Genomic DNA, 26,078 nt, shown 5'->3' with positions numbered 1-26,078 from the left:
TAGCTTCATTTCTCTTAAATCTCAACATAAAGAAACATGGTTATTTTCAAGCTTAAAATCAAAGCTCTCCCAAACTGCACATGGAAGGTTTTGCTTATTGATGGTGGGTTTGATTAATAGTATCTTGCTGGCTTTCTTCCTTGGGGAGCTGGGGTGGAAATGCAATTATCACATGACATATGAAGACACTGTGACATTGGGAATAAGGCAACCATAGCAACTGTGTAAGATCACAAAGTCCCAGAGCCTGGAACACGGTTCCCTGCTGCATGCGTTTGTATAACTGATCTGTGGAAGAATCAGCATGATTCAGTCCAATTGCTAAGGCTGCAGAAAGGAACAAGACAGGAAATCAGTCTTTACCTATTACCCAGGATATAATGAGCATTTCCATCCATGAGAAGCAGGATGTTTTCATCCTGAACAGCTGTCTGGCATTATCTGTGCTGGTTTCGTTAGGGAGGAGCTTGGTGCCTTCAAATCTGTCAGCTGCATTCATGACGAGCAGGCCCAGGAAAATGGTGAAGGAAGCTGCGTGCGCTACAAACTTCATGAATGGTCCTCGCAATATCTTCCCCATCTGCCACAACACACATCAACAGAAATATCTAAGTTTTGTTCTCTTCCTGTCTCTCTGTGTGTCTCTATCTGTCTCTGTCTCTGTCTCTGTCTCTCTTTCTCTCTCTCTCTCACACACACACACATACTTGCATATTTCAATACTCTCCTAAAATAGTCATATTTACATGATTAGTTAAAGAACAATCATTTTTATGCTGTTATAAAATTTTAGCTATGTTCTCCTACTTGCTTATATTTCTAATAATTAAAAACTAACTTTTCTATCAAGAATATTTACATTCTTGGGCTGGAGAGATGGCCTAAGAGTGATAAGCACTTGCTGCTGTTCCAGTGCAGACTCAAATTCACATCCAAACACCCACACTGGGTGGTTCATGACTATCTGTAACCCCATCTCTAGGAAAATACAGTCAAATGAGAGAAAGAAATGAATAAAGCTGTTCAAGAGCTACAAATGGAAATAGAAGCATTAAAGAAAACACAATCTATTCCTGGGAATAGAAAACTTATGGAAAAGAACAGGAACAAGCACAAGTATTACCAACAGAATACAAGAGATAGAAGAGATAATCTTAGGTGTAAAAGATACGATTGAAGAAGTTAATACATTAGTCAAAGAAAATGTTAAATCTAAAATGTTCCTGACACAATACATCCAAGAAATCTGGGACAATATGAAAAGACCAAACCTACACATACTAGGAATAGAAGAAGAAGACTCCCAGCATCAAAGCCCAAAAAATATTTTCCACAAAACCATAGAAGAAAACTTCCCCAACCTAAAGAAAGAGATACCTATAAACATACAAGAAGCATACAGAATACCGAATAGATTTGATCAGAAAAAGAACCCTCGTACCATGTAATAATCAAAACATTCAATGTACAGAAGAAAGAATATTGAAAGCTGCAAGGGAAAAAGGCCAAGTCACAATAAAGACAGACCTATCAGAATAACACCTGACTTCCCATCAGAAACTCTGAAAGCCAGAAATACTGCTCCCGATTTATTAGACAATCATGATTCCTTACTACATTCTAATTTTTTTTCTCTATACCAACACTTAAGTGTAGCTACCATCCCTCATGAAAGAAGCCTTTCATTACAGCAAATGGAGACCATCACAGAAAACCACTACTGGACACAACACAGAAATCAAGAGATCAGTCATGGGGAGCCCAACCTAACAGATAGATCTACACCAGAGCTCCTGCATGGCTCAGGGAACTTCATGCAAGACAGGAAGAAGTTTTGTAAAACTTGGAATATCAGAAAGTTTACTGTGAAACAGTCTCTGCTAGAAATGGATGAAAAAAACATGAAAACAACAGCAATGAACAAAGAACTACTGGCAACTATTGACTTCTGGGAAAATTAACCTCTCTCAAGGTAGAGGCCTTTTATTGGTTGTCTAAATGCTCAGTGGTTAGCCATAAAGCCAAACACACAGCACTACCACCAAAGCAAACTTGGTGAGTACATACACATACACCCAAACACACATATAAGTGTATGTAACAATAATAATCAAAGAAAAAGAGTCTACCAATTTGAGAAATGTGGGATCATGGGAGTTCAGGGAAGTGTGTTTGGAAAGAGAGAAGGATGGGGGAAATTAATACAATGCTATTTCAACTAAAAGCATACTTTAGCAAGAGAAAAATTATGTATTTTATAATTTAAAAGAAGTGTTTCCTTTAAGTATTGTTTATCATACTCTATATTTCTTATCTATAAGCAACTGAAAGAGAAGCAAGGACTCTGTTTAGCTATATATTCCTAAAATTTTATCCATATTTTTGTGGAAATATTTTAAATAAAAGCATCATTTTAGCCAAAGATACCATTATTAAAATAAATCAGTTCTTTGGCCCAGTTAAAACATTTAGTTCATTGCTAATGAAAAATCTATAGACTTATCATCATGATTCTAATAAATAATAGCCAATAAAATAAATTTTAGACATAAAAAATACTTTGATAATGCCCATTTAAACTGGTTGGTTGCCCCAGTGCTTATACAATAGGATTGAAAGCAGATGTCCGGAAGAGCCATGACCAGATCAGAAGAAATGGTGAAGGGGATCAGATCAGTTAAGGTTCAATTAAAATTTGAGAAATGTGTAAATCTGAGGCAAACTACAAATGGCCTAGGGGAAAGAAGGAGGAGCTCGGGAAGGCTTCGTGATTTCCATTCCCACAAGAAAAGAACATTGTCCGCTTTAGAACACATGGCCGCCGAATGAGAGCAAGGATGATTCGGATACTTTACTCCCTTCCGACTCCCGAAGGCTTAGAAAATAAGGCAGAGGAGGCAGCAGACATGGGTGCAGCCCATGCCCAGGAGAGGGCTAGTTAGAACACGTGCAGGCAAGAAACTGTAACTAAGAAAGAGAGACAAACAGATGTTGGAAGTAACACAGAGCTTTCAAATATATGAAGATGGGGAGGGGCACGGGGTAAGAGTGACCGAGGCCCGTCATATCAAGAAGTAAAACGGCCAAACAAAAGCTGAAATTTAAAAAGATTGGCCATTTTTATGAAAATAGGACTGGCTCAGAGGGCAAAGGTTCTTAGGTTCTCGGGTTCTTGTTGTTCTAACCTGCCAACCTCAGCTCAATTCCCGAAATGCACATAAACGTGAAAGAAAAAAAAAAAAAACCTCCATAAAGCTGCTCCAAGCATTCTATGGCACACATTCACACAAACACACACAAACACACACACACACACACACACACACATACATTCACACACACACATATGTGTGTGAGAGAAAGGAAAAATAATAAATGTTTTTCAGTTAATTTATTTGGCATTAGAATACAACTTTCCATAAGAAAAACTGCACTGTAAATACCATCTCTAATAAATCTGTTTGTGAATGCATACTTTATATATTGTCAAGTTTTAGTCTTATGTGTTATAATAAGGGGGAAATTCCATGGTGGTGGATTTTACTCTCCTGAGGAAATGCGTTGTCTTTAACATCATTGCTGTAAGTAGCCAGGAAGTTCCCGCTGTGTGGGAGACCTTGTGCCAGCATCCTGGCACAGACCAGGATGCATCCCTCGGTGCCTAAAATGCTGGCAGTGTGCCTGGGTCGTAAGGCCACATGCTGGAATTGCTGGTGTGTGTTCTCCCCCACATAACAAGTGCCTGAAATCGGTCCTGCCTGTGCCTAGAAACTGCACTATCACCTGCTGTATCTACCCAGCACACGAAACGGATGGCTCAGAGCATGGTTTATCTTTGAATTATTTTAGCCAACCTCCCAGATTTGAGACTTACGCAGAATTAGAAAGGTGGCTTCAAAAATGCAAAGGAAATATTGTTAGCCATGCAGCCTCCGAACTCATATGCCTGTTAGCAGAATGGAAGGTCAATGTTCCTCAGGCCTAGTGTACTGGACCTGAAGGCTCAGCTACAGGGCAAGTCTTACCATAGGATCACAAGCTCAAGGCCCAAATGGGCAACTTGATGAGAGCCTGCTTCAAAATAAACAGTTCAAAGAGAAGTATAGATGGAGCTTGATGGTAGAGTGCTTGCCTAACATGTCCAAGGTCCTGAATTCAACACTCAGTCCTGAAAAATAATCCTTCGTCTGTTTGAAATTTCACCGGAAGAGCAAGGCCTGGTTTCCACCAAAGCCTGGGCAAACAGATTATGTTTCAAATACTATTGCAGGAGAAACAAAGAAAGGAAAGATGATCACATTTGAGGACCCCTTTGATTTATGAGCTCAATAAAAGTATGTCTGTTTAAATGCACAAAAGTATGTGTATCCATATGCTTAGAGAAAAAATAAAGAATAACGTAATAGACTGATATTATTTCATGTATAAATGGTGACAGTATTTTGTCTCAGGTGAATTTTCAGGGTTTTCCTGTTTCCCATTGTAAATAAGCAATTTTTTAAAAATATTAAAAGAATAGGAGACTGTTGAGCGCTTAGCCCTAAATAAGACATCCATGTTGTACCAGCACCTCCCGAGGCTCAAGAATCAACCTGACAGAAAGGGAGGAAAGAGTTTAAGAGTCATCGGCGGTAAATGGCTAGAGCCAGCGCCTTCTGGATGTGACAAGGTCATTGTGCACGGAGCTGAAAGTGGCTGTGCGGTTTTCACAAGACATGCTCAGATCAACCCAGACAAAACCTCAGCATGTGGTCAGGGGGAGAATGTCGCGAAGTTCCATCCCCCAGCTGTAGAGCTCTTGGCAACTGATGGCTGCCTGGAGCTGGGCAGCGCATTTTCTTGAGAGATGCAGGCAGCCTACACCCAGGCACATGATGGTAGCACTAAATGAACTCAGTGGTTTTTTTTAAGAGTACGTCAAGTTGGGAGGACACAGTGGTCGTGTATATTGGGAAGAAATGGGGGGTAGATTTGTCCAAATACATGACGTGTGTATGAAATTCTCAGACAAACAGAAAGATTTAAACCCGGGTACCTCCATCAGATTTTCATTTCGGGGCTAAAACTTGGCTGATTGGGCAGAGTTCAACGACAGATGGGCTGCAGGCCCCACAGACATACCTTGCTGCACGGAGCACACCAGTATATGAGAGCCAGGAAGGGCAGTCCAATGGCCACCGCGAGGACCACGAGAAACTTGACTGCCATGGTCTGCTGCCGTAAGCCGGAGAGGTTCTCGTACCAAATGGAGAGGAGCTGTTGCTGGCAGTTCGGGTGGGCTACAAACTGGTGGCAAGATGGCACACGGAACAGTTTGAGTAAGGACACATTTGGCACTGGGTATCCTCCGGCATTCTAATTCTCCCTTATACGCTTTCCCATGAGAAATGCAGTGAGAGCCAGAGAACAAGCAAGGCATCCAAGGAACAGACATCAAGCAAAACAGCTCTACATCTGTTCTACGGCCTACAAATTCAGACAGTCCTGCCGATCAGCTCTCCCTGTGACTGGTAGCTCGCCTTCTAAACACAGAAAACACTCGGGTCTTTTACTTGGTAAAAAGATGTGTATTTTGCACAAGTATTTTTATGAATTTTATATATATATATATATATATATATATGTATGTATTTTTTTTCTTTTAAGCAAGAAAGGCCAAGATTGAGGTCATCCTGGCTTAGAGGTGAAAATGTGGTTTGTTTATGAAGATTTGCTTTTGATTGTGTGTGTGTGTGTGTGTGTATTGTGTGAGTGTGGGTGAGTGTGAGTGCATGTGTACTGAGTGTATGTGTGTGTTCACATGAGTCCACAAGCCTTCAGAAGCCAGAAGAGGGAGGGCATCACAACCCCCTGAGGCTGGAGTTACGGGAAGTCCCTCCCGTAAGCCTTCTGATGAGGGAGCTAGAAAATGAGTGTGGTTAGTCTGTACAAACAGTGTGTGTCCTTAACTGCTGACCCATATCTCCAGTCCCAAATCTGTTTCAAAACAAAGCCCTCTTTCCCTTCCCTGGTCTGGAAAGGCATGCTTCCTTCAGGAATCACATTAAAATAGCCTCTTTGTCAGTTCTACCCATCCAGCTCCACTGGGGACCTTGCTGTCTTCTTAAATCTTTCAACTACAGTTTTCCCTACAGCTCTTTTTTTTCTCTCATATTTAATATGAATAATGTGTTTTTCCTCATATTTATGTTTTCTATAAGAGAGTTTAACATTAGTCTGTATACATGAAGCAATCATCTAAAATAAAATTTCAAAAGGAAAATATCAGGTAATGTTAAAAAAAACAAAAACAACGAACAAACAAACACATGAAACCTCCAGGTGAGTCTTGAAGATGGTTCACCCCAAAGACAATGAAAGCAGAGCATAGTCTGCTGAGAAAAACAAAGCTTGAGAACAGCGGCGGTGGGAGGGGTGAGGCCCTGTCTGCACACCACTGAGGGGAGGGGTGAGGCCCTGTCTGCACACTGAGGGGAGGGGTGAGGTCCTGTCTGCACACTCAGGGGAGGGGTGAGGCCCTGTCTGCACTCTGTGGGAACTGGGAAACGGATGCATCTCTTTTTGGAGGGAATCTTACCGAATAGTCTGAAATAAAATAAAAAGTAACATATAAAGTAAAATTCTAGCATATTAATTTCACACGGAAGAATTCTTTGTACACTTAAAACATGTCATTTTAAAATGTCTACTGTGTGTGTGTGTGCATGCGTGTGTGTGTGTGTGTGTGTGTGTGTGTGTGTGTGTGTGTGTGTACTAATGTTTGGAAACGTATCTGTAGCTGGAGATATGACTATGCTTAAGGGCACTTTCTGCTCTTTTTATTTGTCTGTCCCCCAGAAGAACAGGGTTCAGTTCGCAGCACCTACATCATACTCAAGCACCCAAAATTCCAGCTCCAGGGAATCCAACACCACCTCTGGTTGCATAGAGCATGTATACAGACAATAAATAAATAAAAACAAAAAAAAAGTCTTCATGCCCTAGGAAAGCTGTCAGAGAAGTAGGGGTTGCTGTCTAAAGAAACATCTGGAAAGTATTCTACAAAGACCCTGGAAGGATTCAAACCCAAAAGAAACTGAAGCCACTGTTCCAAATTGAAGACTAGCAACAGATAGGAAAACAGTGGATTCCAAAATACTATAACTCTGTCCCCTTTGTACAGAAAACGCCCTACATGGGTTTCCATGTGTGGAGCCATTGTCAGAATTACCTGAGAGGGGCAAAATGGCCGCGACCCTGATGTTCTGCATCAAGGGGCCTAGGTTTTATTATATACTATATATATATATATATATATATATATATATATATATATATATGTTTTATATAATATATAGGTTTTATATAATATATAGGTAATATGAAACCTATATATTATAATAAAACTATATATATATAGTTTTTTATAATTTATTCATCATATATCCCGATTGAAGCTCCCTCCCTCAACTCCTCCCAGCTCCGTCCTCCCTCCCTCTTCCCCCTGTCCCAATGACCAACCCTGTGGGTTTTGTGCTTCCCTAGATGGAGTCCTTGAGATCCCACCTAGTTGTATCCCCTGTTCTATCCAGCCAAGCCTCCGTGCTTATTTGCATACCCACACAAACAGACTGAAGTAAGGAAGGGGCCTCACGCCTGACCTTACTTTTTTTACTTCATATTTAATGGCAAGTTTTAAACGGCTGAGATTCGGACGGCCGAGGTCCCCGGGCTGCCGAGTCTCTGCGTCACCATTGAGGATGGCCTCCACCTCCTCCGTGTTCCTGCAGAGATCCAGGAGGCCAACTACGAAGTCTTTGCACTGCATGGACAGCTTCCGGTAGTCGTTCTAGGAAAGAGAAGTGCGGTCAAAACAAGAAAGAGCTGGCTCGTATTCCACGCTTGGCAGAATTTTTCAGATAACTGAGGGATTGCACATTTCAAGAGGAAAAATCAAATTTTAGTTTTGCTCTACCTGAGTGGTTTGGTTTCGTCTTTGCCTTGAGACAAGGGGCCTCGCACCATAGCCTACGCTAACGTAAAACTTACTGGTGTCAAATTTACAGCAGTCTTCCAGCTTTTAGTTTCCAGAGCGCTGGGGTTAGGATGAGCAGCCATGCCCAGCTTAGTGTCACTGTATTTTATTTTAAATACATTTAGGTCCCGTTCTGCTGTTGGCCCTCTGGAATATTTTATCACCATGGAAAAATTGTATCAAGACTCTAAAATAATCATATCTGCCCAAAGAATTACTGAAGTTATTTTTAAAGATTTTGCTGTGTTAAACTCACCAACTGATCTGGGAGAAATAAAACAGAACCAGCTTTCTACAGGACATGACTACCATGCTCTGCATAGATCCTGTCCTATATGGTGTAATTTCACCATCAAGGCATAATATATGTACTTGATAGAATGTCAGAAGACTTTTAGAAAGGTGCCATAAAAAGCAAACAAGCGTTTAACAATTACCTTCCTTCCTTTATTATTCTTTCTTTCTTTCTTTCTTTCTTTCTTTCCTTCTTTCCTTCTTTCCTCCCTTCCTTCCTTTCTTCTTTCTTTTTTTTTCTTTTTGAGACTGATTCTCAAATACCTCACGATGGCTTTAAACTCCTGATCCTTCTACCATCACTTCTCAAGTGCCAAGGATACTCATGTGTACCACCATGTCTGACTTATCCATTATCTTTTTAATGAGCTGCTATTTCTTACATTATGAGTCTAGCACAGGGTCAAAATATAGGATCTATGTGTAGATTCTGAAAACTGAGATTCTCTTTGGAGAAGAAAAAGTTTAGCCGGCTGTGTGAGAGAAGGGTACCTGCAGGTGTGTGGAGATGGTATCTGTGGTATAATTTGATGGGTACATGCAGGGGTGTGGGGATGGTACCTGTGGTGTATGCTGATCAGGATTAGGCAGAATATTATTCTCTAGATAATAAGACATGCCCAATCATGCTATAGAAACAAATTTCAGTCAGGGACTTCCCTGATCTTTAGGATAATAGTCACTAAGAGACACAGTCATCACAGCTCTGCCATAGCTGATATAAGAAACACAGAAGATAAGCAGACACTACCCTATGGAAAATGTAAAAGTGAATTAGATAAAATTTCAAATTAGAATTAAGACATTTCCCAAGAGACTTCCGATGTGACTAACTTCCCTGTTCACTTCATGCAACGTTTGATGATCAGCCTTTATTCTTCCAGGCTCCACAAGTGGAGTGATGTTGAAGGAGCAAGGAAGAAGACAGACACACAAGAGATTTTGAGTGTGACAGACCCCCGAGGCAGACTGTTCTGATAAACCTTCCTCTAACTGTGAACTGTCATAGACCTGCAGTCTTTTGGAAAGAGACCCTCTTTACCTATTCATTTCACACTTGAGCAGGAAATGCAAAGGAAAAATACCTGCTCAAGCACACACACACACACACACGCACACACACAGAATTTGCTGCATTAGTGTGTGCATCTTACTCTCAGCAGACTCACAGCTTTCCCAATTTTTATTTAATTAAAATATAATTACATAAATGTTCCAGCCCTCTTATTTTTGATACCCTTCCCACTTACCCTTTATGCTCCATCCCAAATTCATGAGACATTAGTCATTGCTGTTATGTATCTTAAATAAATAAAAACACAAATAGAGCCTGGTGAATCAGCTCTACTCTGCCTACATGTGTATGTTTCTAGGGCTAAAGATTTTGTGTTGAATAACTTATCAGGGGGCTCATCCCTGGGCCTTCTCTCCACTGTTGTTAATCTGAGAGTTGCTTTTGGTAGAATGGTTATTTTTCCGTTATGGATTCCCCCAATCCATGAGCATGATAGGTTTCATTTTCTAGTGTTTTACTCAACCTCTTTCTTCAGATAGTTAAAGTTTTCTTTGTAGAGATCTTTCACCTTCTTGGTTAGTTTTATTCCTAGATATGTATTTTGAGACTATTGTGAATGGGAGAGTGTGCATGGCCTACTTCTCAGCATGTTATTCATTGGTGTATAGAAAGGCTACTTGTTTGTTGTTGTTGTGTGTGTGTGTGTGTGTGAGAGAGAGAGAGAGAGAGAGAGAGAGAGAGAGAGAGAGAGAGAGTTAATCCGAGGATCTTTTCAGACAAGTGCTGTATCTTACTTATTTCTCTTTTGAGTCTACATGAGTTGGCATAGTATGAGGCATACAATATGCACTCAGCAAATTTTGCTGGTCAACGTAAAGAAAGGAATATGGAAAGAGATAAAGCATAGTTCTATCTGAATTCCTTGCTCCTTAATAGGTATGTGAGATAGAAAGTGGTAGCTCATTGTCTAGGATCCTAGTGAGTGCAATCTCAACAAGAATACATTTTCTCCTTTCTGTTTGGTCAGGAGACCTCAGCTCTGTGTCCCTGGTATGTGACTCCCCCTAGCAGGCTCTCTCAAGTAAGTGACACATTTTGTTGCCCTATAAGGTCTGATAACAGGCACAACACCTTCATACTAACAAATACTATTTCTCAACTCGGCCAGGTTCTTGGAAGATGCTTATCTTCCAAGCAGGCAAAGCCAGACATTTTTAAACATTATCCAGCAGACCATAGCAATGATTTAAAAATAGGCACAGCAGTAGTCTCTCTGCCACTCCAGTTCCCCCTCCGCAGCAGAGGCAGCTGTAGGGCCATGTGTGTGTCAGTGCACAGACCTCTAGGGAGACATAATGGAGCTGGAAACGCTTCAGAAAATCTTTCTCTTTGTTTTCTTTTTACCGTTTTACTTTATTTTTATTTTGTTGTGAATTTATTTTTTATTAATTACAATTTATTCATTTTGTTTCCCATCTGTAGCCCCATCTCTCGGCCCTGCCCAATTTCTCTTAGGAATTGCAAGCGTGCTGACAACCCTTACAGCATGGTGGAAGGGCATGGGGACTGAAGGGCCTTAAAATGAATCACTGTGTTACTACAAGAAACCTAAGAGGTAGAGGGCTCAGAAAAGAATTTATATAGACAACTCACAGAAGCATTGGGAAACTGAAGGAATCTGGGACCTTGGAGACAGGTTTTTGTTGACAAGCCATCCTGTACCAATCTCGCCCTTAAGTTTCTCACTCCTGATTTGAGTGGTTCCTCACTAACCTCCTTGGTTAGTTTTATTCCTAGATTTGTGTTTTGAGGCTATTATGAATGCATGATCTACTTCTTAGCATGTTATTCATTAGTATATAGAGAAAGGCTACTTTTGTTATTGTTAATTTGAACAACTTTCTAGACAGGCACTGTATCTTATTTCTCTTAGAGTTGGGCCAGAAAAAAAAAAAAATCTGTTCTTCTATAGTATTAAAACAAAAGTCCTGGGCTTCTATTTTTGCTTGTTTGTTTGTTCATTATTTTTTTTTACGTCTGCAGCCAAGGCTTAACTCAGACAAGCTTACAATAGTGAAGATCTCACATTATTCTGTAAAGCCTATATTCTTGAGATAATCTATTCCATTCCTTTACAAAATATAATGTGTATCAAGTACTGAGAAATCTTCCTCTAATGATATTACGATAAACTCTGGTGGCCGCCCGGTGTGTCCCCACACCTCACCTGTCTGCTAAAGATGAGACTCCCTGATAGAGGCCTGCAAGCTAGCGGTAAAATGCTACCAGTTAGCCTGCCCCTGAGGTTTTTCAGGTGTGGCTGCTGTGCCACCTGTGAGTCAGTAGGTGACAGAGAGGACCTGTAACCTGTGACCTAGGAATGGCTGAATGCTAAGTAGCCTGACATTACTTGAAAAGGACAAGCCTGAGAGGACCACCAGGAAGGTGCCAGACAGGCCCAGACAGGCTCCCAGGATGGGAAGCAAGCCATAGACTAGAAGAACCCCACCTGAAACCACGGGCTGAAACAGACAACCCTCGCATGCCCAAGATGACCACCAGACTAGAGCCATGGAGCTTGGACAGGGAGCTAGCCACGATGACCACCGGTCCAGCACTGTGCAGGTCTGAGAAGACAAACCTTGCCTGAGATGAGCCCTGCCCAGCACCATAATGCACCATGCACTCCTGAGACCATTCCTGAGACAACCCCAGACACTCCGAACCCCTGGGAGACAGGAAGAGGAGCAAGTAAATGGTGGAGAAATGGAAGAGAAAGAGAAGCAGAAGGATGTATCCACAATGAAAAGGGGAGACCCGAGGCTAGTGAGGAACTGGCTGATGTGAGTAGCCGGTGATGCCACCTAAGACCATAGTAAGGTCCTGGCCTCTGCTGCCGCTAGGGACCCACATCTGGGCCCATGGTGTGGCCCTGTAGAAGAAGTGGTCTGTTATCACCAAAGGCCAGCTAGATGTCCCTGGTCAGGGCCACTGCCCGGGGACATGTTGATGCCTGAAGGATGTGCATAAGTTCACAAGAACCAATAAAAACTTAGGAAAATGCTACCAGTTCACAGGTACCATCAAGTGTAGCAGTGAGTCAGGGTCATTTTTAATGTGCTTTGCCTCTTCGTTCTCCACCATTGCAAGAATACACATATCTTGAGGCCAACAAGCATGAGGGAAGTAAGGTATCAACAAGGACCACAGAATGCAGTACCTCTGTCCTCCTCCAGGGCGTCTGCCTTCTGACATTTCAGGTTCTAATGTTCAATAGTAGTCAGAAAATACTAAATGGGCAGAAATTTTCTGGAAATAAACAATGCCTAAGTCTTAAATTGTATGCATTTGCTGGGAGTCTGATGCATTCTTTCATCTCTCCCATGTCCTGTGTTCAATTGTAGTGACACCAAGGAACTACCCAGCAGAGACCATACCGAGACCTCCAAAGACGTGCAGTGTAGAGACCTGCCTCTCAGGGCATGTGCAATAGAGGAGATTATGTTATGTTGCACTTATATGAAACACTGAGTTTGATGAAATGACTTTATCCAAAGCTGCATAATTTAGTAAAGTGAACAATGATGAGCTGCTGGTGGGTGGGGAGGCAGCTCCAGCCATAGTTTTTGCATCACACTGGGGATCGAAGTTGAATCTCGGCACCAACATAAGTGCCAAATAAGCAGCCTTATTTTACATCACGTTTATTCATATATGCACTGCCTCTCAAGCTCTGATTTGTTCATCTCTCTAGCCCAGTGACATCTGTCATTGTGTCCTACACACAAATACAGTATTTTTTAAGTGAGAGTAGCTGAAAATTAGAGGAAACCTGTATTCCAATCCCAGCTCTGTTATTTACTAAACCTTCTTATCCCCCAGTCCTCGTGAAGCATAGAAAAAATACCTACTCAGGGCTATAATAAACACAAAACATCTGACAGAGAGTAGATCATTACAGCAATAATTATACTCGTTGACTGAAACATAAAATTGGGACTGTGGAAACATCTCAGTCAATCAAGTCCTGCTGTACAAGAATTTGGACTTTAACTGAGAATCCCAGAGCTTTTCTGTTTAGAAATAAAACACAGAACACACTGACACATGTCTGTAACCCCAGCACCAGGTTCAGAGACTGGATAGCTGGAGCTCATTTCCCAGACATTTAGCTGAGTTAATGAGCTCCAGCTTCGGTGAGAGATCCTGTCTCAAAAAATAAGGTGGAGAGGGGTCAAGGAAGACACCCAATGTGAGCTGTTGGCCTTTATATGCACCTACTTGTACACACCACGTTAACATAAGCACACACACACACTTCACACACCTCCATAAAATTCCAACATGTACAGTTATTGATACATCATGGCTTTGACCTTGCCAGCATCCTACTTTCCCTCACTCTGAACCTTCCAAATTCTAGGCGATTCTTCCACACAGAGCTGAAATGACAGCTTCTACAGAACTTTGCTGAAACCTGGTAGGTATTCAATGAAATGCTCCGTGCTGTGCTATTTTACAGCTGCTTACAGATCTACTTAGTACTTGAACTTTGTGGCGCTGCTGCTGTCAGCGACCTACCTTGAACTCTTTCTCAATGTTGGCAAGCACTGCCAGCTCATTGCTAAGTTCTAAAGCCGTCATGACTGGATCTTCGCTGGAAAGTGACAAGTACGCTGGACTTGCCAGGCCCTTGTAAGCATTGATCCTGGATCTGGAGTGGCTGAATGAGTCATGCTTTTGTTTCTGGCTGCATTCTGCACACTTGCAGAAGTAATCATGAGGCCTTTCAATCCGGGCACCCTTCCTCAGGAGTGTGTGCACAATTTCATACTCCTGGCAATGGGCAGCCAGGATGATTGGTGTCACATCATGGGAAAACCGTGTTCCATCTTCATCGTAGGCATAAAAGTCATCCTGCTGGAGTTCAGATTGACTGGGGCTTGTCGCTAACCTCTTGCCCTCAGCAAAAGCTGGGTGGTTGAGGATTGCCTCCACGATCCGTACGTAACCTTTGCTGATAGCTAAGAGTAAAGCATCACCAACTCGAGACAAGTTTTCCTTCTTGAGCAACAGCTCTGTAATTTCCAGGTGCTCATTGGCCACTGCCAATTGCAGGGCATTCTGGCCCATGTAATCCACACAGTTAACATTGAGCGAGAGACACTCTTCCAGCATCTTCCGCACCACTGGGATGTTGCCATATTCTGCTGCATCTAGAAAGCGCTCCTCCTCAATAGACAGGCTTGTCGAGTGATCATTAAACATGTATGCTGGGCCTCGATTAGCCAACCTCCTTCCCTTCTCACGGAGAACCGTCTGCCGCCGGTGAGTCAGTCTGTTTTCATTACCCCGGCTGCAGTAAGACAGAGAGATTGGTGAAGTAATCATATTAAGAGCATTTTCATATGGCAAAATGACCTGTCATTCATCTAATGCAATCCTCAAATATATTAGATGTTGCCGCAGCATCTCTGGATCCACTAGCTGATAAGATGAAGATTAATTTATTTGCTAATGAATTCCAAGAACTTCTTATTTAAGAAAGATAAGTACTTTTTAGAGCTTAACATTCTAGTTTGGAGCAGAAACCATGGTGATTGTCATCAGTTTGTGTGTGTGTGTGTGTGTGTGTGTGTGTGTGTGCGTGTGTGATTCACTGAAAGATATGAGTGAGTGTTTGTGAACTGCAGATGGTAAATACTGAGAAAAGTGTGAAGGTTAGTTTTATTCTTTTTTTTATTTTTTTATTTTTTATTTTTTTTATCAGTTACATTTTATTAACTCTGTATCCCAGCCATGTCCCGATCCCTCATTCCCTCCCAGTCCCTCCCTCCCTCCCTCATCTCCACCGTGCCCCTTTCCAAGTCCACTGATAGGGGGGACCTCCTCCCCATTCATCTGATCCTGTTTTATCAGGTATCTCCAGGACTGGCTGCAAAGTCCTCCCCTGTGGCCTAACAGGACTGTTCCTCCCTTCGGGGGTGGGGAGACCAAAGAGCCAGTCATTGAGTTCCTGTTAGAAATAGTCCCTGTTCCCCTCACTTTGGGAAACCAATTGGTTACTGAGCTACCACAGGCTACATCTGAGTGGAGGTTCTAGGTTATATCCATACATGGTCCTTGGTTGAATGTCAGTCTCAGAAAAGACCCTGTGCCCAGATATATTTGGTCCTTGTGGAGCTCCTATCCTTTCCCCATCAGACTAACTCCCCTTCTTTCTTATGATTCCCTGTACTCTACCAAAGGTCTGGTCATGAGTCTTTGCTTTGAAAACACTGCTGGTTAGAGTCTTTCAGATGCGCTCAGTAGACTCCTGTCATACGTTCAATGCACATCCCATCTGTCTTTCTAAATGAGGATTGATCATCTTACCCCATGTCCCCTCAATTGATTATCTTTTTTAGGTGTATAGATTTCATTATGTTTATCATATCTTATAGGTCTATATAAGTGAGTATATCCCATGTTTGTCTTTTTCCTTCTGGGATATTTCACTCAGAATGATCTTTTCTAGATCCCACCATTTGCCTGCAAATTTCATGATTTCCTCCTTTTTGATTGCTGAGTAGGAAGGTTAGTTTTAAATGTCAACTTTCTACAACCTACCATCACTTGGAAGGAGCGTCTTAGTGAGGAATTATCTAGATCTGATTAGCCTGTGTCGTGACTATGGGGTATTGTCTTGGTTATAAATTGACTCAGTTCACTAGGGACAGCGCCATTCCCTGTCTTAGAGCCCTAGGTTGTATAAGAGTAAAGAGAATTAGCAGAGTAGCAAGCAATTAGGCATCACGGGTGCATCTGTTCCTCTCTGCTCTTGTCTGTGGCTGTGCTGTGACCAGCTGTCCGAGGACCTGTCCCTGCGACTTCCCACCAGTGATTGACTGTAACCTGGAATCATAAGCCAAATAAACCATTTATTCCATAAGTTGTGGCACAAATCCATTGATTTGTGCCACCAACAGAAATAAATCTACAATAGAGAACATAAAAAAAAATTAAATGGCAAACAGAATAGTAAATTTATTCAGCTCTTCAGTATTAACTGAGTCATTCCTATGTGCAATACTCCAGGAAAATTGATAGTGAAAATATAATCTTTATTCCTTTAAATAATTATCATCTAAAAGTGGAAATCAGCATATTGCCGTTTTATCGGCTGCTTAGCTGTTGTGATGAGCCTATAACATCTAGCCTCGATGCTGGGAGAAAATGGCATGCCTAAAACAGAAGCATGACTAGTTAGAGGAGTGTAAATTTGGGAGCTTGGGCTTGAGGTGTGAGTAAATGGGAGCTTTCTTCAGCAGAGGGGTCGGTCATGTGCTGAGGGAGAACTTTGCAAGCTGGGAAAAGGAACATTTGGACTTTCTCAGCCTGCAAAAATCACCAAAACTCAAAGAAGCCATCATCAAGAACCCAGAAAGAAGGCAAACCTTCATAGTGAGGGACATGCCAAAGAAGCCTCCACTGAAGCCTATAATAGGAAACTTACATAATCTTTGTCTTGATCTAAATGCTATAAGAAGAAATCTTTCCTTTATGGTGTAAATCTATCCTTTACTGTGGTGTCAGAAGGTCTCCTGGAGGCTTAAGGGCTCTCATTTAATTGAAAGGTTTAAGTCTCTTTTTAAATTATTTTTTACTTATTTTTTTATTATTACAATTTATTCACTTTGTATCCCAGCTATAGCTCCTTCCTCATCCCTTCCCAAATCCACCCTGCCCCTCTTTTCTCTTTCCATGCCCCTCCCCCAGTTCACTGATAGGGGAGGTTCTCCTCCCCTTCCATCTAACCCTAGCCTATCAGGTCTCATCAGGACTGGCTGTATTGTCTTCCTCTGTGGCCTGGTAAGGCTGCTCCCCATCCCCCCGAGGGGGAGGTGATCAAAGAGCCAGCCACTGCATTCATGTCAGAGACATCCTCTGTTCTCCTTACTAGGGAACCCACTTGGAGGCTGAGCTGCTATCCAAGGCATTTTAAAACAAAACAAAATTATGCTTGGCTAAGGATACAACTTGTCAGTAAGTACTTCCAGGTGAGGTGGTAGATGCCTTTTCTGTGTGATTGGATGGATATCATCAAAACAGATCTTATTTCAATGAGAAAACCTTCGAAGACAGTGGACCTTAGCCTAAGCAGGATCTGGATGTGGGAAGGTGAACACTTACTCATTACTAGTGAGAGTGCAAACAGGTGCAGCCACTATGAAATCCATGTGGAGGTTCCGCAAAAAGCTAGCAACAGATCTCCCATCTGATCCAACTATAGCTCTAGTGGGCATACAGCCCAAGGACTCTATACCCTACTATAGAGATACTTGCTCTCCATGCCCATTTCTGTGATGCTCAGCAGCCAGAGAAACAGTCTACATGTCTAACAAATGATGAGTTCTCATCAACATGGCTACCTAAAGAAGAATGAGAAGTAGGACACAGACAGACAGGGTAACACAGAAGTGGGCATGCTCCTGTGTGAGGCCTCATTCTAGACAAAGAACCACAACATCTGGAGAGCGCTGAGAACAGGAGAAACTCTATTCCCCATGGAAAACCCCTCAGGTGGTTAGCTCAAAATGTGGCAGTTGGAAGGAAAATATCCCCCAAGACTCATATGTTCTCATGGTTACTCCCCAGTTGATAAATTGTTTGGGAAAGATTAGGAGATGACTCCATGTTGTAGTAGGTGTGTCCTTATTAGACTAGGTATGTCCTTGTTGAAGAAAGTATGTCATTGGGGAGGACTTTGAGGTTGCCAAAGCCCATGCCAAAACCAGTTCTCTCTCTCTTTCTCACACACTCGCCCTCTCTCTCTGCCTCTTGCCTGTGTATCAAGATGCAGCTCTCAGCTACTTCTCCAGCACCATGCATTTCTGTCTGTCCATCTGCCTGCCACCATGTTTCCACCATGATGATGATGAACTAAGCCTGTGAAGCTGTGGCCAAGCCCCCAGTAAGTGCTGTCTTTATAAGGGTTCCTTTGGTCACAGTATTGCTTCACAGCCATAGCAGTAACTAGGACAAATACTAGGTGGTCAGCCTTGAGATCATACATATACAGGTAACATTATAGACTGCGCAAGTTTCATCTATGTATTTAGTAATATGTATGCATGCATGCATGTATGTATGTATATAAACATATCTGTGTATATGTAAAAAAAAATCAAGGCAAAAGGAGCCATGAATGTAAAAGTGCAAGGGGTGCATGGGAGGGGTTGGAAGGAGAAATAGGAAGGGGAGAATAATGTAATTATCATTTCAAAAAGTAAAAAGATTATTTTACCGTGTGGTACATTTCCATGATGGAATATTTATTATCCAACTGTTGAGAAAAAATGGTTCACAGGTACATGGAAGTAAAAGTTTTGTAGTTGAATGATGTCTGAAATGACTTAATCCTATCACCAAATGTGGTGTGTCTGATTGGAGAGCTCTAGGTTGACAGAAATCCTCAAGTCCTGACCCTCTTAGATTCTGGGTTTTGAAGCACCTGTTGAGAAGCATGATGTGCTGTGAATCTGGGGTCCTTTCTTTGTCTCTCGTCTACTAAGAGTGAGAGATGGGTTCACGTAGGGAGTCCTTTTTGCTGTTCAGCTCCGGGAACACTCCGGTCATAGGGCTAGACAGCCTTATTTCCTACTTTAACATTCTATTTTGAGCTCCTTGTATTTGGAATGTTGAGCATTTTGTAATTGCTCTTTAATCTTGTTACCATTTCCCCTAATTTCCAATTACTCATCTGTATGCATCATATTCTGGGAGATTTCTTTAATTTTTGTCCCATGATATAGCAAATGAGGGTTTTTTTTTCTACCACTAAATTTTTAATTTTCAAGATCTTTTTCACAAATGTTTTAATTTTTTTATTTATTACAATTTATTCACTTTGTATCCCTCCCTCATCCCCTCCTTCCCTCCCTCTTCTTCTCCTATGCCCCTTCCCCAGTCCACTGATAGGGGAGGTCCTCCTCCCCTTCCATCTGACCCTAGCCTATCAAGTCTCATCAGGAGTGGCTGCATTGTCTTCCTCTGTGGCCTGGTAAGGCTGCCCCCCCCCACCATTATACTTTTATTGTTGCTTATTATCATTTATCATTACTACGACTACTAAAAGTGTGATGTGGGAACTTATGTGTAAAGATCAGAGGACAGTCTTTGGGAATCTGTTCTCTTCTTCCACCATGAATTCCAGGAACATAGCTGAGGTCTTCAGGCTTGTGTGGCCAGGACCTTTCTGCACTGAACCATCATGTGGCTCTAATGTTTCTTTTATAACTCTTTTTTCAGTATCTTTTCATATCCCTCTGGGGATATTAGGAACATAGGCTGTGCAGATTGTAGTTCACAGGATTTACTCTGGAGTTGCTCACTTCTATTTGCTTTGCTTTTTGTATTTCACATCCACTTTCCCACACATAGAAAGTAATGCTTGGTGGATCCACTTTCCTACTCTCTGAAGTACTCCTGATGTGCTAAGAGAGTACAACCTCCCCTTGAGAGGACTAGACTAATGTTGGTTTAATAAAGCAGGTTGTCCTGAGTCTAATGGGAGTTTCTGGGAGAGGCATTATTTCCAAGTTAACAAGATGGATGAGTGAGAAGACAGGGAGTCACTGAGTTATATTACAGAGTAGCCATCCATCATCTTCCCTCTGAAATTCCTGGCCCTCCTCCCTCCCTGTCATTTTTCTGGCTTCTGATCCTCTTGGTGGGCTTTCACCTACTGTGTTCTGTATCTGCCATCTTCCATCATTCCTGTTGTAGGCGAGGAAGTTGAGAGACAAGGAAAGGAAATGGTGACAGCCAAAGGCGCAGTATGGTTTTAAAAAGACAAGCACGTGAAATTAAGTAAGAAATGAGCTAGGGTCTGGAGACTTAAAAAGATGAGATGGAAGCACTGTGAGAGCTTGCAAGAAAAGCTCTTGTGCTATTGCAGCAACAACAGTAATGGGAAAGAGGCATAAAATAGTACCATTTTAAATACTTAGCTATTTTTCCCTATGTGCCTATATCTGCAAGTGCCTGTGCCACCTGAGTGCAGGTACTTCTACAGCCCAGAAGAAGGAATTGAATCCCCTGCAACTGGAGTTACAGGTGCTTGTAAGCCAATGTGGGGGCTGGAACTGAGCTAGGGTCCCCTGGAGGAGTAGCAAGCATCTTAGCCACTGAGTCACTCTCTAGCCCTCATATTTGTTCTTTATCCATTAAAATTGGAACAAACAACTCTTTCAATTTGTTTCAAAGTATTACTTTAGGAGGCTGTTAAAGTTAAGATTTGGAAAGCACTTAGATTCCGATTGCATTCATTTACATCTTCATGGATAGGCAGTTAAAAGAGCGAGGGCACTTGGACTTCGCCGTTTTCCACTTAATTCAAATAGAAGACCCCAACAAAGCCCAGAATATGATGATGATTAACGCAAGTGGCTTTTGCTTTTCCAAAGAAAGAAAGCGTCTCATCAGTGACTCCATTAACAGCTACCTTTTTAACTCAGCTCCCACAGTTGTATTTGCACATCCAGTAGGTTTAAGTGTATATTGGACCGGAATGCCTTAGTAGCGACAGGCTTATTCTAAAATTTACAAATAAACATTTATTATCTGAGTATTTGTGATAAAAGAAAAAAAAGTTAAGTTCTATTTTGGCAAGCCACTAACCCTGAGACACACCCTTTTCCCTTCTCAGCTCTTCCTTTCACACTCAGACTTCCCTCTTGAAACAAAGACATTCCCATGGGCAAAGAAAGCTTTTTTTCCCAAGGAGAAGCCACCCTGTCCTGTCCAAATGGCTGTGCCATAAATATATGTGAAAAACAGTGGCATTAATTTCAGACACTTTTTCATTTAAAAAAAAAACCTGGCTTTTCATTTTATCTTTTATGTTGTTGCAATAGGAAAATGGAGAAGAGAACATTTACAAATACGTTTTCTACTGCCTTAGCACAACCATAACTGCATGCATGGAGACATTGGTTTCCCCTGGCGCGTGGTAGCGAGAGGCTCCTACAGAGCCCTTGCTCACTCCAAGCCACAGCGTAAGGAAGCAATAGGAGGGTCTGGCCTTAGGTTTGGTTTTGTATTTGGTTTATGGAGTTGTCTCATCCCTGACTTTCAACTGTGAATACAAAGTAGGTAAAGTAACTTTTACGATAGGAGACACTTCAGCCCTTTCAGGAAATATAAGAGCTGTTAATAGACCACATTACCTCTCTGAAAATGCTCCATTAAAAGCTGCCTTATAGAATTGGATCTTAAAAGAAAACATACCAAACAATCACCTACCTACTGAGAAGAACAACTCTTTCAGTCCAAAGCACTGGGTCAACAGGAGGGATTTTGATTTCAGCAACAAGACAATTTACAGAAGCAGGTCTTCTGCTTCAAGGATGCACACACGCACACACACACACAATTCTCTCTATTCAGCTGTATTTAGCATGGCTAAAAGTTTAACAAACTACATTTTCATCTCTATATTTTTTAATTTTGCTGCATCACAAAACATAGATAACAGTTCTAGGGAATAATTCAGATTAACCACCAACTCTCATGATGCTCAGCTGTCAAGTCGGTCATGAAAAGCAGGTTTTTACGTACGTACCTCATTTCCCTGATTCGTGTCTCTGGAAAAATAGTGCCTGTTGCCCCAGATAGCGAACGATGGAATAATCCATCTCAGTTGAAAAAGCCAGCAATGCAAAGTAGCTGCTGAACAGAATGGACTGCGTGCTGGGGCAGGATCATGTGTGGTAATTTTCTCCACTTCCTGTTCCAGGATAGTGTGCTTTTATCAAATGAGAGTGCTCCTGCACAAACTGAGGTAAGTGCCTTGCTTAGCTTGCATTTTTGCTGTTGTTTTGTGTTTACTTTCACTTGTTTGTTTGTTGTTTGTTTTCTCTTTTTTTCTGGTAAAAGCCTTGTGAATATGTAAATTCAAGCACAAATGTATTTACTAAAGTAAATGTTAGGGACCACAAAAGACTTTATAGATTCAGCCTAGGAAAATGGAAGTAAAAGATATTTAGGAATCTGTATTTCATTACATGAACAATTATTCCCAAGAAGAATTAAAATTGGTTATTTAGAGACTGTTGATCAATACTAGTGGTTAGTTTGCAGTCATTGTTCAGGATGAATGAGAGAAGTCATTTTATTATAATTACATAATACGACATCTGTTTTGACCCTGTCTATTTAATCTCTCTCTACATATTCCAGGCTCTTCTCTGGGGTTGAGGAAGCAATAAATATTAGTGTGATGTTTGCCTTGATCCTGTGGGGGCAGAAACTAATTCACTTTATTCATCACTGAAATCGCACACTTGGAAGGGTACTGCTCTGAGTGACTCCTGTCTGCCAAAGGGATCAGGTTCGCAGCCTTTACACTCTGCATTAACCGCACAGCAAACAATCACACTGTGCAATGAAGCAAAGAAAGACAAAACGTACAGGCTGAGCCGCAGTGTGGCTTGCTGTGCAAATACGGTATTTCACACCCTTCAGCTAACCAACAAACCCAATCAGGAATAATGGAAGTCAAACGGTGTGCTTTTAATGCCAACCATGGAGAGTTTTCTACCCTTAAAGACTGAACTAACAGCCTCCCAGGTACTCTGCTCTTTCTGCCTGAACTTGACATTGCACAAAGTCTGCGGCCAGCCCTCTTCCCATGCATCATCACCAGACCCTGCTGAACTCCAGATCATGTTCTAGGCTGCAATGCTTTATTCTGCTTTCATTCAATTGGCTTCCGTCTTCCTGTGAACTTATTTCATCTCATCAAACCTACCTTTCCACTTGATCAGTCACACTCCAGCACTGCCTGCCTTTATGTTCCCTAGACAAAAGGGAGCCTGAGATGTTTGTCGGAGATAGACAGAGTGTGACTGAAAAAAACTCTTCCTTTTGGATTGCATGTTTTGGTTTTAATCATCAATTATTGTCTTTTTTGAACTACTTCGATCCCAAACTATAAGGGGAAAAGCACAAGTAGGTCCCAGAAGTTATAGAAACTACAACTCACACGCATATGCTTTTTCCCTGTCTTCTCGGCTTCCAATTTGACTTTAGTTAACTTCATTGCCATGTCTTCTTTCTTTGAAATGTTCTTTGGTAGAGTTCTGGGGACAGGCATTTGATTTTATTAATTTTGATGAGTGCTCTTGGGACTACGAAAATCTTTGTGTATAATGTAAGCAAAATAGGCTCCCAATTATGTCAAAGGAAGAACATTAAACCTTTTGCTTCTATTATCAATGACTGGTCCTGTGAATTTTACATGGATCCTTTCCCATTCCACAAATAACATCTAAATAAGGCAGATTCCAAGACAGAAAGCAAGAGTGCATTTGCATAAATGCACTGGATAAATTGTGCTTAATGAAGGTAGTGTGCAGAATTCCAATACAATTCCAAGCAGTGCCCACACTAGGACAATGAAGGTACAAATATACAGTGATATAAGAGAATGGTCAGTTATCACAAGTGCGGGATGCAGAAATGGGCTTCAGATAAGAGTGTTCAGTGCTCTTGCAGAGAACAGGAAATCAGTTCCCATCACTTGTGTTACATGGCTCACAACCACCTATAACTCTGGTCCCGGGATTCAGACACCCTCTTTTAGATTCTCTAGGACCTGCACATGTGCACTTGCATACACAGACAAACACGAGGAGAGAAAGGATGTGTGAGAGAGAAACAGAAGAAATATTTTTTAAACTTATCAGAAGTGAAGCAAAGCCACTATAAAGGAAAAACAACTTAACAGAGGTTCTGCCCTTTGACAGGTAACACCCACCCTTGAGGAATGAGCCAGAGACCCAGAGCTCATTTTCCTGTTCTCTGGAACTCTTAAGTTCTTTCCATAGGTTGAATCCAGGCCAGTGTTAGGAAATAAATGAGCCCAGTGATATAACCATCTGCACTGATGACCCCCCAACCAGTGGACAGAGTACCAGGATGGAACAAGCCGACAATAGCTGGCCCAAGCACCATCGTGAGCTTAGCTTAGCCATGGTAAGAAATGACCAGTGGAAACACGTGGGAGAAGATGCCAAGGAACCTTTACTGTGAGTCACTGGTGTATCATCATTCTTACCTCTCTAAGCTTTCTCAGGAAGACACCCACATTCAAGTTCAGGCCAGTCTGTTATCTTTTTAAAACGTTATGTCTCTAAGGAAATCAATCCCTCTGGGTTTTAAGCTCCTGCTCATGATTCCATAAGCCTTTGGGTGAACAACTCAGACTCTAAAGTTGAGAAAGGTGGCATGATGTCTCGATTTGTCAAAAATGATAGTGAAGAACCTATGTTGAAGATGCTGGTTCATGGAGACAGCCATGAATGTCATTTCCGGAGCTAACTCCTGTAGGCATGTTAAGTGTTCTGGCCTATGTGTCAAAGGGTTACATAAGACAAAATTTGAAAAGAAAAACTGAACAAGCTGCTTGGTAGAAATTCTAATTTCTCCAGTGTTATCACTTCTTGAAGTCAAAATATGTGTGCGAGGTCCCATACTCTGCTAAGAAAAAAAAATGCTTTTTGTTAAATTAAGCAATCTTGTAAGAATGGGAGCCGGAGCTCTGATCACTCAAGGGCAAACCTGAGATCTCTTGCATTAGGAAAAGCATGGTAGGTTTTTATTATTAACTCCCACCACGCACCCATACACACTGCACATATTAGGATGCTCTCCTGCTTCACTCAGCATGGCTATATACCTTATAAAGTAATCTTTTTTTTTTTTTGCATGAAAGGTTTTGGTGGTAATTTTTTAAGATTCCAGAATCATTTCTTACACTCTTTCTTCTATCCCCAGGGAAGCCACTGCTGCAGCTTCAGTTTGCAGGAGCCTATGTGTATCAACAAATACAGGTACAAAGAATGAGAATGTTAAACTATGCAGTACATGGTTTTCATTTATTAAAACCAAAATTGCATAATGCCTTTATTATCCAGCCCAACAAGTACTGTTCTCAGTCACTTGGGGCTCTTGAGATTCTAATTCCTAAGCTAAGAATCACCCAAGAAGAACTCACTGTGGCTGAGTTTTGAGCCTTTGGGGTCTGGACTTGGTGACACTTAGGGGAATCCAGCCAAACAATGAGAAGAGTGTGGGATCCTCCTCTAGCAGTCCCTGCAGGTTACCGGGCCAGTAATCTGCTAAGCCTCATATCACTTAATGGGGTAAGGGGCTAACACCGCATTTAGGGTTATTATGAAGTTGATGATTTGTGGAATTCAACTTAATGAATTCTGCTTTGTCTGCTGTGGACTGCAAAGCTTCTTGATTGTGACTGTTCAAGACCAATGTCAGATAAATAATGCTGGACAGATATTTTTCAAAGAAGGACAACACATACATAAAAAAAAAGCTCAACATCAGAGAATTTCATTTCAGAAGCACAATTGGAATTTGCCTTACTTCAGTCATAATGGTTATGATTTTAAAAAAAAAAAAAGAATAGGATAAAAAGCACCGTTGAGATTCAGGAAAATATAACATGCATTGTTGGTTGAGAATGAATTAATAATATTTCTCAGATAATCAAACATATAGCTACAGTGTGATCTAGTGATCCTACTCCTCAGCATATTCACAAAGGAAAAGAAATATATGTATCACGCAGTTTCTCACAGTATGGCAACATTATCTATAACAGTCAATAAATGATATCAATCTAAAATACTCACCGGCTTGAGTACATAAAGAAAATGTGGTACATATACACGATGGAATATTATTCAACCATAA

At 41.5% G+C, this 26,078-nt stretch overlaps 1 protein-coding gene and 1 pseudogene across 2 annotated transcripts in view; one reads left to right on the top strand and one right to left on the bottom strand.

Annotated features, from left to right (window-relative positions):
* The window catches only part of Trpc6 (transient receptor potential cation channel subfamily C member 6), a 102,039-nt gene that overhangs the window by 24,198 nt on the left and 51,763 nt on the right, over nucleotides 1-26,078 (bottom strand). For both annotated transcript variants that reach the window (XM_060369249.1, XM_060369245.1), the window contains exons 3-6: nucleotides 13,905-14,679; nucleotides 7,646-7,828; nucleotides 5,122-5,286; nucleotides 364-580 (exon numbers count right to left, since the gene is read on the bottom strand). In XM_060369249.1, coding sequence (XP_060225232.1) covers nucleotides 364-580; nucleotides 5,122-5,286; nucleotides 7,646-7,828; nucleotides 13,905-14,679 — 1,340 coding nt within the window. The remainder of the gene's footprint in view (nucleotides 1-363; nucleotides 581-5,121; nucleotides 5,287-7,645; nucleotides 7,829-13,904; nucleotides 14,680-26,078) is intronic.
* LOC132652008 (small nucleolar RNA SNORA17) lies at nucleotides 11,617-11,731 on the top strand (annotated as a pseudogene).

Source organism: Meriones unguiculatus, chromosome 1, assembly GCF_030254825.1.
Source record: "Meriones unguiculatus strain TT.TT164.6M chromosome 1, Bangor_MerUng_6.1, whole genome shotgun sequence".
In the NCBI taxonomy this organism is placed as follows: domain Eukaryota; kingdom Metazoa; phylum Chordata; class Mammalia; order Rodentia; family Muridae; genus Meriones; species Meriones unguiculatus.
Note: the sequence above shows the minus strand (reverse complement) of the source record. Positions and strands in the feature narration are given on the sequence as shown.